Genomic DNA, 15961 nt, shown 5'->3' with positions numbered 1-15961 from the left:
AAACTTCCTGACAGTTAAAGGATAAGAAAGATGCTAAATAAAATTTAACTTAGCTGTCTTCTTATATTACTTTTTTACATTTGAATGTGGTTTTTAAAGGTTTTCTCATTTTGTCCGCAAGCTACCGCTTGAGTTTTGTATTATCCCTATTTATAGTGAAGAAACCAAGGCTCATCCCTGAGACTGAGTTGCGTGAAGCCATGCAGCCAAGTAGATGGCTGAGCAGAAACTAGAATCAGGGCCATGGAAGCCCCTTGAGTGGTCTCTCCACCGTTCTGCAGCTCACGCTAGTTGTAAAGACTTGGCGTGATTTTCTGATATGCAGATCAAAATGTAACCATCACAAACACAAGGAAGAAAATCTACAGAGAATTTACACATGGTGTAAAAGGGGAAAAACAACAAATTCTCTAACAGTGAGCAAGCTCATCATAATTCTTAGAATGTGTAACAGGGAATGTCTATACCTCCTAGTGATTCTCTCAAGAGCGAGTTGTACTTGGTAAATTACCATAAGTTTCTTGTCCATAGAAGATTGGGGTTAGCCCCTACGTAAGTGTCTGACTTTCTGATTGTTGAGTCTTTCAGAAGCCAAATATAGATGTATAGATGTGTCAGGATAGAATCAAGGAGGACATATTGGTAGATCTAAAGATTTCCTGGGAAGGTCAGTGAACACTGGTTTCCTATCATTTAGATGTGAATCTATTATTTTTGACCCCAGTTTTCTGTTGACTTTTGTTCTGATTTTTACATTTACGGTAGTAGAAGCAAATAATATTACTTATATTGTAAGTTCTTAAGTCTTATCCCTTAAATTCCATCTAGGACTAGATTCTGCTTGGGGAGATGTTTTCTCCTGTTAGCAGTTTCCTCTTCTTGGGTACCACAGGGATGGCTGGAGGAGAGGGGAAGTTGAGCAAGAGTTATTTTTTGGATCTGAGCAGCTATAGAACTCTCCTTTTATCCCCCCCCCCCCCAATTACATAACAGCACAGGGCTATTATAAAAGGCTGAGGAAATGTTCCAGGTTAAAGAAGACATGACAACCAAATGCAATAATATATAATCCTAGGTTGGATCCTCTACTGGAGGGAGGGAGAGTGTTTTAAAGGACATTATTGGGTCAACTGAGAAAATTGGAAAGCACGTGGTAGATTAGATAAGAGAGTTGTATAAATACTAAATTTATGGAGTTGATAACTATTCAGTGATTATGTATTATTCTCAGGAAATAAACATTTAAGTATCTAGGGTAAAAGGCCACAGTGTCTGCAAATTACTCTCAGATGGTTCAAAAAGTATTATGTCTATTATATATAAATAGAGCAAATGGGACAAAATGTTTCTGTGCTAAAATAGGTAATTCTGAGTAAAAGATCTATGGTTTCTTTGTAGTACTCTTGAAAGTCTTCTATAAGTTTGGAATTTTTCAAATAAAAGGTTAAAAAACACCCAAAAAATCCACTGTCTGTGAACTCTGGATCCCTACTTAATGGGATATATTTCTATGGTGTTTAGCATATTGCTATGTGAAATTAGATACCATGCTTTTTAAAAATGATTATACTTAAAAACAGGGAATTAAGTTGTCATAGTTTTCATAAATTGCTTTTGAAATTATTATGTTCCCACAAAACCTACTTTTTTGTTTGTTTAGGTAATGTGAATGGGATGAAGAGGAAAGAATGGGAAAACAAATCAGTGGGAATAGAAGTAGAGAGAAAAACTCAGCACCTTAGTCTTCAAGTACCACTACGATCTCATAGCTCATCGTCTTCCTCAGAAGAGACTAGTAGTTCTAGTGCTGCACAGCCTTTACTGGCTGGTGAAAAGGAAAGTCCCTCTTCTATTGCCGATGACCATTTGGTTCAAAAAGAATTCTTGCGTGGTACGAAGAGAGATGATGGCCAAGCAAGGTCAGTATTCAATCAGACTTAGAAACTTGATCATAATAGGATTATGATTGCTTAACATTATGGCAAGAAAAATTTCTTTCCTCTCAACTCACCCACTGTAGAAAATTTTTTTCCTCTTGAGTGTATTTTTAAATGTCCATTTGCTGTTTTCTGATTATAAAAGTAATATACGTATATTCATTTCCAGATATTAGGAAATACAAAAACGTATAATGAAAATAAATATTTCTTATCTCACTACTCACAGTGAACCATTGTTAGCATTTGGATATTGTCCTTCCAGTCTGGTGAATATTTTTTGGTCCTCCTCTTGGCCCTTTACTAGTTGGCCACTCATTTCTTGAAACACACTTTCCTCTTGACTTGATAGCACATTTCAGATTTTCCTTCCACCTCCTTGCCTCTTCCTTCTCAGTCTCTGTTTCCATGTCCTTCATTTTTTCCTCCCTTTCTTCCTTTTCTTCCTCTTACAGGCTGCCATTTGTTAAATGTTGTTATCCCTTAGGACTCTCTTCTGTACCATTTTCTCCACTCATTCTATACTGTTTCCCTAGACAGTCTCAATAAGTATGTGCTTCAGTCATGATCTGTAGTTAATGTCTTCTAAATGTAAAACTCCAGCCAAAACCTTTGTCCCCGTCAGCCAAGCTACCTTCTTGATATTTCTACTTGGATGTTTCGTGGAGACCTCAAACGTAACGTATGAAAAATGACCTTGTGCCTATCATGCTCAACTTGTTCCCCCTCAGTAGAGGGCACTACTGCATCCATTATCAAAGTCAGAAATACTAGGATTATCTATCACTTCTTCCTCTCCTTCAATCCCTCTCATTTAATCAAAGGCCCCTGGTATATTTTTTTGGATAAGCTTTTAGAGGATGTGGGAAGAAAAAAAACCTTATAAATGCATTAGTGTTCATGGATTATGGATAGAAGATTATACTGTGGGTTTCTTTAAGTTTTTATTGTGTGTTAAGCTGCTTCAATTTTTTTTTTTTGGAACTATATGGAGTCTGAATACATTGTGCTGTTTTACTACTCTATGGATGTTTTATTGTAAAATTTTAGATTTTCCTTTATTTATAAAATAAATGATTAAAATTGCTAAAAGGATTTTATAAGTACTTCTGGTTATACTTAGAGTAAATTATATGATGTACAGTAAATGGTAATAGCTCTGCTTTCTGTTTTAGTATTCCCACAGAAATTTCAGGAAACAGCCCTGTGTCTCCTAATACTCAGGATAAGTCAGTCGGCCAGTCCCCTCTGAGATCTCCTTTGAAACGACAAGCCTCTGTTTGTTCCACCCGGCTTGGAAGCACCAAGAGCCTCACTGCTGCTTTTTATGGGGACAAGCAGCCTGTCACAGTTGGAGTCCAGTTTAGTAGCGATGTCTCCCGAAGTGATGAGAATGTGCTAGACTCACCAAAGCAGAGGAGAAGCTTTGGTTCATTCCCATACACACCATCAGCAGACTCTAACTCATTTCACCAATATCGATCAATGGATTCCAGCATGTCAATGGCTGATAGCGAAGCCTACTTTTCTGCAGCTGAAGAATTTGAGCCCATTAGCAGTGATGAAGGCCCTGGAACTTATCCAGGTAGAAAAAAGAAGAAAAAACAAACCCAGCAGATTGACTACAGTAGGGGTTCCATATATCACAGTGTAGAAGGACCACTTACTGGCCATGGAGAAAGCGTTCAGGATCCCCGAACTCTGCCATTCAAAACTCATCCTTCCCAGGCTTCGTTTGTTTCTGCATTAGGTGGAGAAGATGAAGTTATAGAACATCTGTATATTGTAGAAAGTGAGAAAACGGTAGAGAGCGAACAGATTACTTCTCAACAACCTGTGATGAGTTGTTATCAGACTTACCTTACTCAGTTCCAGGTAATTAATTGGTCAGTGAAGCACCCAACCAACAAAAGAACCTCAAAGTCCTCATTGCATCGTCCCCTCGATCTGGATACACCAACCAGTGAAGAAAGTTCATCCTCATTTGAACACCTTTCTGTTCCAACTTTTAAGGTATAAACCAAATTGGTAGTTTCCACTGATATATTTACTTAGAAAAATAGATTTTTAAGATGCTGTTTTTAAAATTATTCTGTCATTTTAGCTACCTTTCTGAAAGAAGGAATTTCTGAAGTCATGGCTTCATGTATGACAGTAGGTCTCAGGGTTATTGGTGGGTATTATAAATTTAAGCATATCAAATTGAGGAATAGTTTCAGATTTGATTGTCATGATGTTAATCAGTTAACATATGATCTCTATTTACATTATACTCTATGATTAGGGTCAAGTTTCTATGAATTCATATTTTCTGTGTGTTAAAAATGAAATTTTGTATTTGTTTTTAATAGTTGGTATGCTTTCTACTAATCCATAACTGCTTCTATGCAAATCCAATTCCACTCAATTGATATTTGAGATCTTACAATTTAGTATGAATTGGTTATTGTCCATTTTCTGTAATGTATTCTATAAATAGCTTTTTGAGGGAAGCTGCAAATATGTCAAAATAAATTTAGTAATAATAGCCAATATGAAAACTATTTTTATAAAATTATAAATTTATAAGAGAAATTTTTATGATTTTAAAAACCAAAACTAAGCATATAAAATCTTATCCAACTGATTAACAATGTTGAGGAATCGTATGTGGTATATACTTACCTATACATATACACTTATTTAAGGTGTCTAAATGTTAATTTATTCATTCTTAAGTCGGGTATTTATTATATACTACTATGTGCCGGGTATTTGATGTACATTGATGAGGGAAATGGGCATGGAGCTTATAGTGTAGGGGTGAGAGACAACCAGTTAGTAGATAAACAGGTAAGAATTGAGAAGAGTCTTATGAAGATAATCAAAGGATGCCAGGATAGAGAATAGGGTGGGGTGGGCTACCCTAGATTGTATTGACGTGGAAGGTATGTCTGAGGAGGTAATATTTAAACCGAAACTTTAAGAATGAAGAGGAATTGAAGAGGGGAAGACTCAGGGGCACTACATTCCGAGCACAGACATCAGCCTTGCTAAAGCTCTAAGATGGGAAAGAAGTCAGTGTATATGAGACACAGTGAGTTTGCAGGGAGACATACTCATGATGAGGGCTAGAGACCTAAACAAGGGCCAGATCAGTAAGGACTTGTAGACCAGGGTATCAGTAGTTAGAATTTTATTTTAATTTCATTGGGAAACTTGTGAGAACTTTAAGGAAATGTGATGTGATCTCATGTACTTTGGCTACTTAAGTGGAATTGAATTGTCATTAAGCAAGAGAGGAAGTGGGATGATCACTTAGGAGGCTGTTGCAGCAGTCTGTGCAAGAGATACTGGGCTTGGACTTAAGTAATGATGGAAATATGATCAGTGGAATTGAATCTCCCTACATAGAAATATGCTTTTGAGTGATTATATATTGAAGGAAGAAGAAACATTAGTGACAGTTACTAAGTTTTGATTTTAAGGTTGTGCCCATTTCTTAATCTTGCCCAAGGTAAATTGCTCACGCTAAGATTTCAAAATATTCTCTTTATTCCAAGTGAAAATATGTTGGTGTATGAATTTTCCAGTATAAAACTATATGGTACTTGCTGTGCAAAAGTTAGAATTATTTTAGTATTTTCAATAAATCTTTCTAGTTTATCAGGCAGTCAAATGTCTGGAGAAAATAAGTCAAGGAATTCATATCTTTAGACAACTTCAGAAATAGAATATAGGAAATAAGAAAGTTATTTTCTCCATTAAATCTAAACACCTGGCTGGCATTTATGTGTTCAGTTTGATCATTCAAGTGTATTATTTATTTTATTTGTTATGTTTCATGGATTTAAGATACAATCTAGCTTTTCCTGTAGTTGATTCTTCCCCACTTAAAGTTGATTGTACTAGGAGAAATCTGTAAAATTAGCTAAGTAAAGCTCAATTTAAGGAGGAACGCTGGCGAAAAGACATTTGAAGCACATGCCTTTGAGCTTTCGGTGTGTAGTCTTTTACTCTCTTTGGTGAATCCTCATAGTGCTGCCCTGTCATTTGTCTGAATAAACAGAAACTGAAATTACCAATTGAATATTTTCTCAGTTTGTCAGGTATATCGTATATCAAAATCATATTAACAAGGTAATCTGTATATTCACAAATATTGATTGATAGCATAAAATTAGAGAATAATTAGTATTAAAATTCTAGACTATAAGTGGTATTTTATATTATTCCAGGTTATCAAACAGGGGCTCACAGCTAATTCTTTACTAGACAGAGGAATGCAATTTTCAGGATCGACTTCAAAGTAAGTAAAAATTACATAATTTTGAAGTTTAAAGTCAGTCTTTCCTGCTTATGAGATATGTAGAATTTATTCTGAGGAATAGCAGTTCTTTACTTCACTAGAGACTTTATTTTATGAATAAATTACTCCAAATAATTCAACTATGTTGTCTGTCATGGCTTTGCCTACGTTAATAAGCAATCAGTAGCATTTCTGTTAGATATACCATGCAAGCCATAACTTGGCATATCAAAATCAGAAACTAACAAGAATTCAGTATTGTAGTTTTCATATTTTGGAAAAGCCCCATCAAGTAAATATATCAGAATTTTTTTTCTCATTTGATGTATTAACCATTTTTGATGAATTTGCCTTTTAGTACCTTATTTGTCCTGTCTTGGAAAAGTATTTGAGACATAAAATATCTAGTCTAATTCCATGAAATAAATGTAGGTTTAAGTGGTCACTCATCTTAAGGAAGCTCCAACTTCTGTCCTTTTTCATAATCTTTTTAATATATTCTTTGCTTGTTAAATTGTACAGTACACCATATACTCCTCTGGAAAAGAAGGCTGTTGATAACACAGATGATGAAACATTAACAGAAGAGTGGACCCTGGATCAACCAGTCTCTCAGACCAGGACAACAGCCATAGTTGAAGTAAAAGGAACTGTTGATATTGTCCTCACTCCCCTGGTGGCTGAAGCTTTAGACAGGTATTAATTTTGTCTGAAAACTTAACAGTTATTTTATAAAATGATAAATGTATGTCATATCATTAGGATATGTAATATCTTTCTGTAAAGAACAATGTTGATGATGGCTATTTTGATTGAACAAAAATGAAAATACGTTTAGGTCTTTCTTTGTTTCATTTAGTTATCATTTGTTACTTTTTCAGCCTAAGTAATTTTATTGCAATATTATAATGCATTATATTTTCCACTTTTTGCTTTTGGGCTGATGAGCATGAAATGATCAAATACCCAGGAACTAATTATTAGGTTTGATATTCTTACTATTATCTAATTAATAAAGGGGTAAAGAGGAAATAATAGTTTCTCTGTCCTGCAAGGAGCTTATTGTCTATCTAGGGAGACAAAACTAACGGGAGTAAAATCTAGAATGGAACATAATGGAACAGTTTAGATAAACTAGATCATAAAATAAAGTGATGTTTAAGTTTTTTATGTACTGTTTTTCTTCCCTCAGATATATTGAAGCAATGGTTCATTGTGCTAGTACCCAACACCCAGCTGCCATTGTAGATGATCTTCATGCCAAAGTCCTCAGGGAGGCTGTCCAAAATAGCAAGACTACTTTCTCAGAAAATGTAAGAACTTTCTTTTCAAAGAGTATGGCAAACTGAGTATTCTTCATGTGTACATAATATCCAAGCTTGAAAAAAATTTGAATGTATTAGGACTTTTTTTTTCTGAGGAAGATTATCCCTGAGCTAACATCTGTGCCAGTTTTCCTCTACTTTATATGTATGTTGCCACCAGAGCATGGCTGGCAAGTGGTGTAGGTCTGTGCCTGGGATCCGAACCCATGAACCTGGGCTGCTGAAGTGGAATGTGCCAAACTTAATCACTATGCCACAGGGCTGGCCCCTTGAATGTATTAAAATTTTATTAGGTGTACAAGTTGGAATACATGAACACTTCTAGTCTTTATGTGTCATTGGCTCCGTAAGAGATAGCATATATCACTATACTATGGATTAAATAGTAGTAAAATATTAACTAAAATGTGGCTTTTTCTTTTATTTCAGAAGGAGCTTAATTCCAAGCCTTTCCTAAAGAGCTTTGGTCCTAAGTGAATGAGTGTTTCTTAGGACTGGTACATTCATTTTGTAAGAGAGCAAAGCTACATATTATTTTGATTTTCCTCTATGATTCGATAACTTGTCTCTTGATATTTTTGAGATTAGTTTTGTTCACCTCAGTGAATCAAGTTACTGCCTCCTGGTGTGTGATATTCCACTTATGCTGTGGTCCCAGCCACCAGGCCAGTGTCTTAGCAGTCATATGCTGCTGCTCCTCTGATGATTCTCCGTTTGACTTTCAAAGTTACCTGGGTTATGTTTGGACTAGGGACCAGAGGCAAGGTGAAAGTGAGGCTGATTATTTTTAGTTATCTAGCTGTTCAGAATATATTGGCATTTCATGTGATAGATAGTTAGGGTGATGGAGTACAAATCAAAAGAAAGTTGAAAATATTCCCACACAACAGAGAACCAGTTATCAGAAACCAAATCCGTCCTCAAGTAAGTAAAACTTAGTGATCCTGAAAAAATACCTATTATTATTATTATTACCATGTTTTCTGTCTGTTTCTCTATAGGCCGATTTCACTTTGTTATGTATCACTTCTGTCGACCCTGAAGCTGCCAGTCTGTTTCCTAGCTTTTCTAGGGTTTGGATATCAGACTGAGGGTGCTAAACTAGACGGCAGCTGGCACATAGGTGGACGTAAAGGACCATAATGAATAAGCAAGTTGCTGTTGTGGGTGATATGGAAATTATGAAAGGTCTGTGAAATAATAATTCTACCTTCATTCTTTTTAGTTATCTTCCAAACAAGATGTTAGAGGAACAAAAACTGAGCACCCTACCATAGGAACGACTAACCAAGGACACGCACAAACAAGTCTTGTAATGAAGCAAGACAATGTAACAATTAAAGGGCTTCAGGCTAATGTTAGCATACCAAAGGTAACAATTTAGTATTTACAAATTTTTCTGAAAAAGGAGAATATTTTGGTAGTTTTTAACCTTTGTATTTACTAAACCGAACGGTGGTAGGTTAGATTATAATATCAAAAATATTTTATTCCCTTGATGATCTAATGTAAGAATTAATGTAAATAGTTTACTTAAGCAGAATATTGGGTAATATTTACTAACATTTTCCACATCTATCCAGTAAGAATTTACTTGTGATTAATTATGAGAGTCTGTGTTTATGAGCTTTGTCTTCATCACTCTCAGGCATGTAGGTATGTCATTTCTAACAGTGGTTTTTCATTTTCCTGTATATCTTATGTTTAAGTCATAGCTTTTCACTTTTCACCTCTGAAATTTATGACATTTTGTGTCTTAGGTAAACTTATGTTTGTTGCAAGCCTCAGTGGAAGAATCTCCAAGTACGGCTCCTGGTAGAAGTGTGACTCATGTTTCCCTGGTAGCATTGTGTTTTGACAGAATTGCTACACAAGTTCGTATGAACAGGTAAGAAAGATTTTATTAATTTGAGCCATGATTATCTTGCCGGATGTAAAAATAAGCCTTAATCATCATTTTAATACATTTCTGAAAATTCTAATGTTAAAACTCAAAACTGGTATTGTAATTTCAAATCTCACTTTGTAGATTAGCAAAGTAGGTTTTTAAAAGTTTGTATTGTTTTTATTCATATTATTTTTCTGTAAATACTGAAAAATTTATTATTAACATTGGTTTAATTAAACCAGTGGAATGGTTTTTTGTTTTTTTTAAACCTGCTTATTAAATGTTTTTACTGAACTATATTATTTAAATTTTAACCATCATACACTTTTTTTTCCCTTTTCCACAGAGGTGTGGTTGAAGAGATTTCAAATAATGCAGAAGCTGGGAGAACATCAAATTTGGATAGGTATGTCCATGCAACTAAGATGCAGCCTCAGTCATCTGGATCCCTCCGATCAAATGCTGGAGCAGAAAAAGGCAAAGAAATTGCGGCCAAGTTAAATATCCATCGAGTCCATGGGCAACTCAGGGGTCTTGATACAACAGGTAGGATTCTACAAGAAATATTTTTTTCTTTGACATGTATAAATTTAAGATGATTTTGCAAAAGGAAACATTTTTTTTCCCTTTGAATATTGCTCAATTTGAGTATAAGGAAGAGAAAAGTATTTCTGCATATATTGAACACATGGTATTTAACTTCATTACTCACGTTCTAGGCAGAATGGAAGGTAAACTTGAGTAGGAAAGTTAGTGGTATGGCCCCAAATTAGGAACTGCTTCTGTCTCCCATCTGTTTTCTTCATAGTATTTTGCTCATTATAGAACAGAGAGGGTATGATCTTTATAGTTTTTCTTACTTTTCAAAATCTTTCTGTTGGCACAACTTTATTAAAAAGAATTAATTGTAATATCAAAAGCAGATAGTCAAGTCTGTAAAATATAGCATGAATAAGAGTGATAGATCATGGCTACCTCATGAGGTAAAAGAGAAAACCAGAGACATTATATACCATTTCAGTATTTTTGACTCAATTCAGTACATATGCTCATTTTGAGGATTAAATGATCTCAGATTGTCAGAGAGTCAATCCAGGAAGAATTGAGTTTGTTATATGATTGCTGTGCTAAAGTACCCTCATGGGACAGGTGACCAATCGTGAATGAACAAATGATTTGCTTGAATTTGCTCACTGTATTCTGTGGGCTCTGAAGCTTCCATGATTTCTGTCTGTATTCTGGGTCTGTGTAAATGCTGTGGCTTTCTCAAGGCTAATTTTCACCATCCTTGTGTTTGAGGCGAAAGCTTTTGACCTGAGGATTCCAGATAAAGAGACTTTTCATGACAGCCTGAATCTGTAGTCCTAAAGCCTGGGACAAAATACAGTAGCTTGAGTATAAAAAGACTTTTTTCAGCTCTGTAATTTGCACTGGTAACCAATTTGCGCTTGGATGTCTACAGACCAGAAGTAGTAACTAAATATAATTTCGAAAGGCGCGTTATCCAGAAAAAACTCATCAATAAAAAAACTCCCTTTGAAAGTCCAAGGTGGACGTTGTGTAAAAATGCAGGAAAAAAAGGGAAACGTAAATGTCTTTGCTTCTGTGTACATAAGATACCTGTGAAAGGATACTCAATAATCTAACGGCATTTGTTACATATGGGAGGGGAATGGACGTATGGGTGTGATGCTGGAGGTTTTTCATTGTATACCCTTTCATACTTTTTAGAACTTTGATCTGTGTCATACCTAATAAAAAAGCTTAAGTAAAATTCCAGTTAAATCTTCACCATAAATCATACATCAGAATAAGTTCATGGAGTTAAAGACAAATAGAAAAATATTAAATAATGAGAAAATTATAGAAAAATGTAAGTGGATATTTACTCTCTGATCAGGGAAGACTTTCTAATCATAAATGCAAAGTATAGTGTCTTCATATGATGGCATATTATATCGCTATTAAAATAGTATCCTTGAAGAATTTTTATTGACCTGAGGAAATTATCATGGTTTGCTGTTACGTAGAAAGTGGGAATCAAAGCTGGGTTTGTAAAATGACCTCTGAAAAGCCAGAAGGAAACTTACTTCAAATCTAAACAAGTTACTTCTGGGTGGTAAATTTGTATATATTTTTTAAATCTTCATTTTGCTTTTCTGTATTCATTAGCTGTAATCAGAGAAAAAAGTGAAAAAAAGTAAGATGAAATAAAAACCTCTGTCAGACACTCAGGATGTTAGTTTCCATATTGCATATTGTAAGCAGTGGAATGAGGCAATAACTATGATGAATTGTACTTATATAAAATATGTTAGCATCAAGCAATCTTTTAGTAAAAGTAGTAATTTTCCTAGAAAATGTTTTTCCTAAGGCTGAATAATTAATTAAAATAATTTTTCATTTTGTAAAATGATGAGACAGTGTTTAAAAATAGTTTACTATGAAGCTGAATTATTAAGGAGCTTCTTAATTTTAGAGTACCCTATAATCTTTCAGAAGTGAGTTCATTCTGCCTCTGAGCAATTATTTGTTAATTATGGCATCATCTTTTTTCCCTCTTATTTTAACATGAGTCTAGCGCATTTTAAGTAGTATGACATTAGGCAGCATTATTTTAGAAATTGGTTAGCTCATTTGCTTATTTTTCTCTTTGGTAGAATACTAAGATATCTTTTCAAGACAACCACTGTGCCAAATGTTTACATTGTTTAAAAAAATAAATACAAACCTCTGTGTTTAGAAATGGCCATTTTGTTCTCTGTTGATAATAGACATTGGTACCTGTGCCATCACTGCTATTCCCTTTGAGAAATCCAAAGTTTTATTTACTCTTGAAGAATTGGATGAGTTTACTTTTGTGGATGAAACCGATCAGCAAGCTGTTCCAGATGTAACTCGAATAGGTCCCAGCCAAGAAAAATGGGGTTGGATAATGTTTGAATGTGGACTTGAGAATTTAACCATAAAAGGTAAGCTTTTTCTTTTTTCTTTTTTTTTGAATTCTGCTTAAGTGGGGAACATGTTGGCCCCATATTACTGAAATGTTTTGAACAGTCATGACTTTCAATAACCTGAATCTGCATATTCAATCAAAAAGTGTGGTACCTAGGGTTCCTTATCAGAGGTGCTCCATCCTAAGTGCATAAGTGGAACTTTCCTTCCATTGTGTGATTCGAAACTAGCAGAGGATCTAGGTGTATAAAACCTCAATGTCTGAACAAAACAATCTGTGGTTCGGAAAAAATTCCCAAATAAAATACAAAGCTACCCAGATTTTGAAAGTTTGCACCTTTGGAAACTGGATCTTTGATTAGTAGAGCATTGTCATATAAGATGAAAATACTGTGAATCCTTTCTTCAGTGACACAGACCGACTTACAGTTATATTTGTTTTCTTTTACATTATTGAGTAATATATTAACAGGAAGCCTGAATTGTGTATAAGATTTTTGGTTTAGTCCTATATAATAGTAGTTGTATATAATTCCTTACCTGATAATCCAGTCTTAATCACTTCTATAGATAAGGACAAAGTTTTGGTAAGGAAAAAAAATCTTCATGAGATTTTTCTTTTTTTTTTGTTTTTATGGATATTGTAGAGTACAGCATTGAGACACCCACTATTTTTAATAAATAAATTCCTTCATTTTTATAGGAGGAAGACAGTCTGGTGCTGTTTTATATAATACTTTTGGAATTATGGGTAAAGCTAATGTCACAGAAAGGGGTGGAGTGCTGACATCCAATAATTCTTCTGATTCTCCAACCGGCAGTGGCTATAATACTGATGTCTCTGATGATAATCTTCCTTGTGACCGAACAAGCCCTTCTTCAGACTTGAATGGAAATTCTGTTTCAGATGAACAAGTTGGTGAATTTCTAATAATAATGTTTTGGAAAAATAACATAGAAAACTGTGTACCAAATTCAAAATTAATTTTTGGAGTACATTTGCCCATCTTTCCATATTTTGGATTTTGCTTAAATGGTAGTCAAGGCAATTTGGTGATTATACTGATACTAGGGTATAATTTCTGAAATGAACATTTATATCTGTCATAGTACCTAGTGTAATACCTAGTTCATATTAGACACTTAATAATATTTGTTGAATTAATGAATTAATAGAATTTCACAAAAGCAGACTTTGTTTTTATGTTTGAAAGATTTTAGCAGATTTCATTTTTTAAATAATTAGTTTCAATACTGATAGTATTTCATGTAAGTTCTAAATATTTTTGTCTACATCTGTCTATTTCAGTTAGAATCCTGAAGAACACCTCATATGCAACTCATTTATTATTTTTATCATGATAGAATTTCATCATGATGAGTACAGTAACAGCAATAATGAAAATATTCAAAATCCTAGGTTACAGAAGAGTTGTACCACTAACTGGTGACTTTGGGCAAATTATTTACCCTCTCCTAAGTTTCTTCATCTATAGCAGGAGTATTGTAATGATACTGCCCTTTTAGAATTTGAAGATTAAATGGATAATATATATAAAAGTTTTAACTCAGTGTCTAGCACACAGTAAGAACTTGGTAAATACCTTTCTTAAATACACACACTTCTGATTGCTTGAAAATTAGATCAGTTGAAGAGGAAAGAAACCACTTTTTAATTAAGAAATCTGTCATGAGTATCCAGTATTTATTAGCATAATCACTTCTAAATCCCAGGTTTCTTGGAATTTATTTTTGAAACATTTGATTTGATGCTAGTTCAAGAATTTAATCGCAGTTTTCTTGTGAGGTCTTTGGAAGTATTTGAAGGGTGGGTGTGGATTAGCACTTCAATTAAGGAAATTAAAAAATACAGTAGCTGCTCACTAGACTAAAGAACTGGGAAGGGTCTAGCTTTTCTTTCCCTCTCCTTCACCTACTAAAATACTTCACAGAAACTCGAGTGTCTTCCTTGATCTCTCTTATTCTACTCTCCTTGTTGCAAGTCCTAGAATTTTGTAACATTGTTTTCTTTGGGTTCTCAGACTTTTCTTGGTCCATTTCTTTATGGAGTTCTTCATCGTCCTTAAATGTGGGTGTTCTCCCCATGTTCTGTTCTTGGCTACTCTTTTCTTCTTGCTATTTGTCCACTCCCTGACATATTTCATTTCCTAGTCCACCTCCATAATTTGATGACACTGCTCTTTCCCATTGGTTATGCTGTTAGCACCAGCGCTTCTCCTGAGTTCCAGAATTGAATCCATCGGCTTTTTGGATATCATCATTCACACATGCTATAGACACCAAAAATTCAATCTAAAACCAAGATTATTATTACTTTGCTTCACATGGTATTATAATTAATTCTTATTATTTACAAGTGCCCCCTCCCTTTTTAAAATTTTAAGTTCCTCAAGACTTCTGTCTTCTATATAGTTGTATCCCCAGTGCCTGACTCACACTGTGTCTGAAACCCGCAAGCCAGGTGTATTTGAAAATTCAGATTTCTTCTTTTAAGAGGAAGGTCATATGGTGTGTGTCCTATATGTTACATAAACTCCTAGTGGAATCTGAGACTGCACTTCATCTTGAAATATTTAAATATTTCTGCAGCACATTAATGAAAACACCAAGTGGGATAAACAGCCGCCTCATCAGTTCAGATCAGATTTTGATGCCACATTTACAGAAAAAGATTTAGATTTTCAGAACATCGTAGATTTTAGAATTGCAGATAAGAGAATGTAGACTTATATTTAGTGTCTGCTGACTTTTAAATTACTATTACTGCTGACACATTGTCTTATAACACTTAGGATTCAAAGCTGTTTTGTGGATCCTCTTCATTCATTAATCATCCCACAAGAAAATGCTAATCTTTTCTTTATCTTGACCAGTAATATCAAAAAAAGTGAATTAGAGACTGTAAGAAGATGTAACAGATAGTAGACTTTTTTGTTTCTTTAGTATTATGCTTCTTACCTCCTTGCATTCTAAAGAGTGGTGATTACACATTTAAAAATTATTCTATTTCTCAGTACAGGTTCAGATTACTAGTGTATGAGATAACTAAGAATTTTTTGTTGTAGAGTGTTATTTGAACATGGGCCACAATAGTGTTTTTTATGACACTTTATTCAGAAGTTTAAAATATTCTCTTAAAATGGAGTGGAAAATAGATTGCAGTAGGAAGCAGAAGAACTTAATTCTATTACTCATTCTCCTACATAATAGTTGTATGACCCCTGGCAAATCATAAAACATCTTTCTCTCCCTTTTTTCATCTGGAAAAAAAAAAGGCACTGAACAAATGTGATTAAATGACGTGATCAAGAAAAACCCTCCAGGTATTATGCTGAGTGAAATAAGTCAGATACCATATGATCTCAGTCATAAGTAGAAGATAAAAACAACGACAAACAAACACATAGCATTGGAGATTGGGTTGGTGGTTACCATTGGGGAAGGGGGCAGGCGGGAGGGCAAAAGGGGTGATTAGCCTCACATGTGAGGGGATGGACTATAATTAGTTTTCGGGTGGTGAACATGATGTAATGTACACAGAATTCGA

The 15961-nt window shown here is 34.5% G+C and overlaps 1 protein-coding gene across 21 annotated transcripts in view; it reads left to right on the top strand.

Annotated features, from left to right (window-relative positions):
* The window catches only part of BLTP1 (bridge-like lipid transfer protein family member 1), a 194398-nt gene that overhangs the window by 85766 nt on the left and 92671 nt on the right, over window positions 1-15961 (top strand). For all 21 annotated transcript variants that reach the window (XR_011436204.1, XR_011436205.1, XR_011436203.1 and 18 more), the window contains 10 exons: window positions 1661-1919; window positions 3113-3950; window positions 6155-6225; window positions 6748-6921; window positions 7418-7538; window positions 8776-8922; window positions 9311-9438; window positions 9785-9984; window positions 12213-12410; window positions 13097-13308. Coding sequence is in view for 17 of the 21 variants with exons in the window: in XM_023636601.2 (XP_023492369.2) it covers window positions 1661-1919; window positions 3113-3950; window positions 6155-6225; window positions 6748-6921; window positions 7418-7538; window positions 8776-8922; window positions 9311-9438; window positions 9785-9984; window positions 12213-12410; window positions 13097-13308 (2348 nt within the window). In the remaining 4 variants the exon portion in view is untranslated. The remainder of the gene's footprint in view (window positions 1-1660; window positions 1920-3112; window positions 3951-6154; window positions 6226-6747; window positions 6922-7417; window positions 7539-8775; window positions 8923-9310; window positions 9439-9784; window positions 9985-12212; window positions 12411-13096; window positions 13309-15961) is intronic.

The sequence above is a fragment of the Equus caballus genome, chromosome 2, assembly GCF_041296265.1.
Source record: "Equus caballus isolate H_3958 breed thoroughbred chromosome 2, TB-T2T, whole genome shotgun sequence".
NCBI lineage: Eukaryota > Metazoa > Chordata > Mammalia > Perissodactyla > Equidae > Equus > Equus caballus.
The sequence above is the reverse complement of the archived record's forward strand: the minus strand, read 5'-3'. Positions and strand labels throughout refer to the sequence as shown.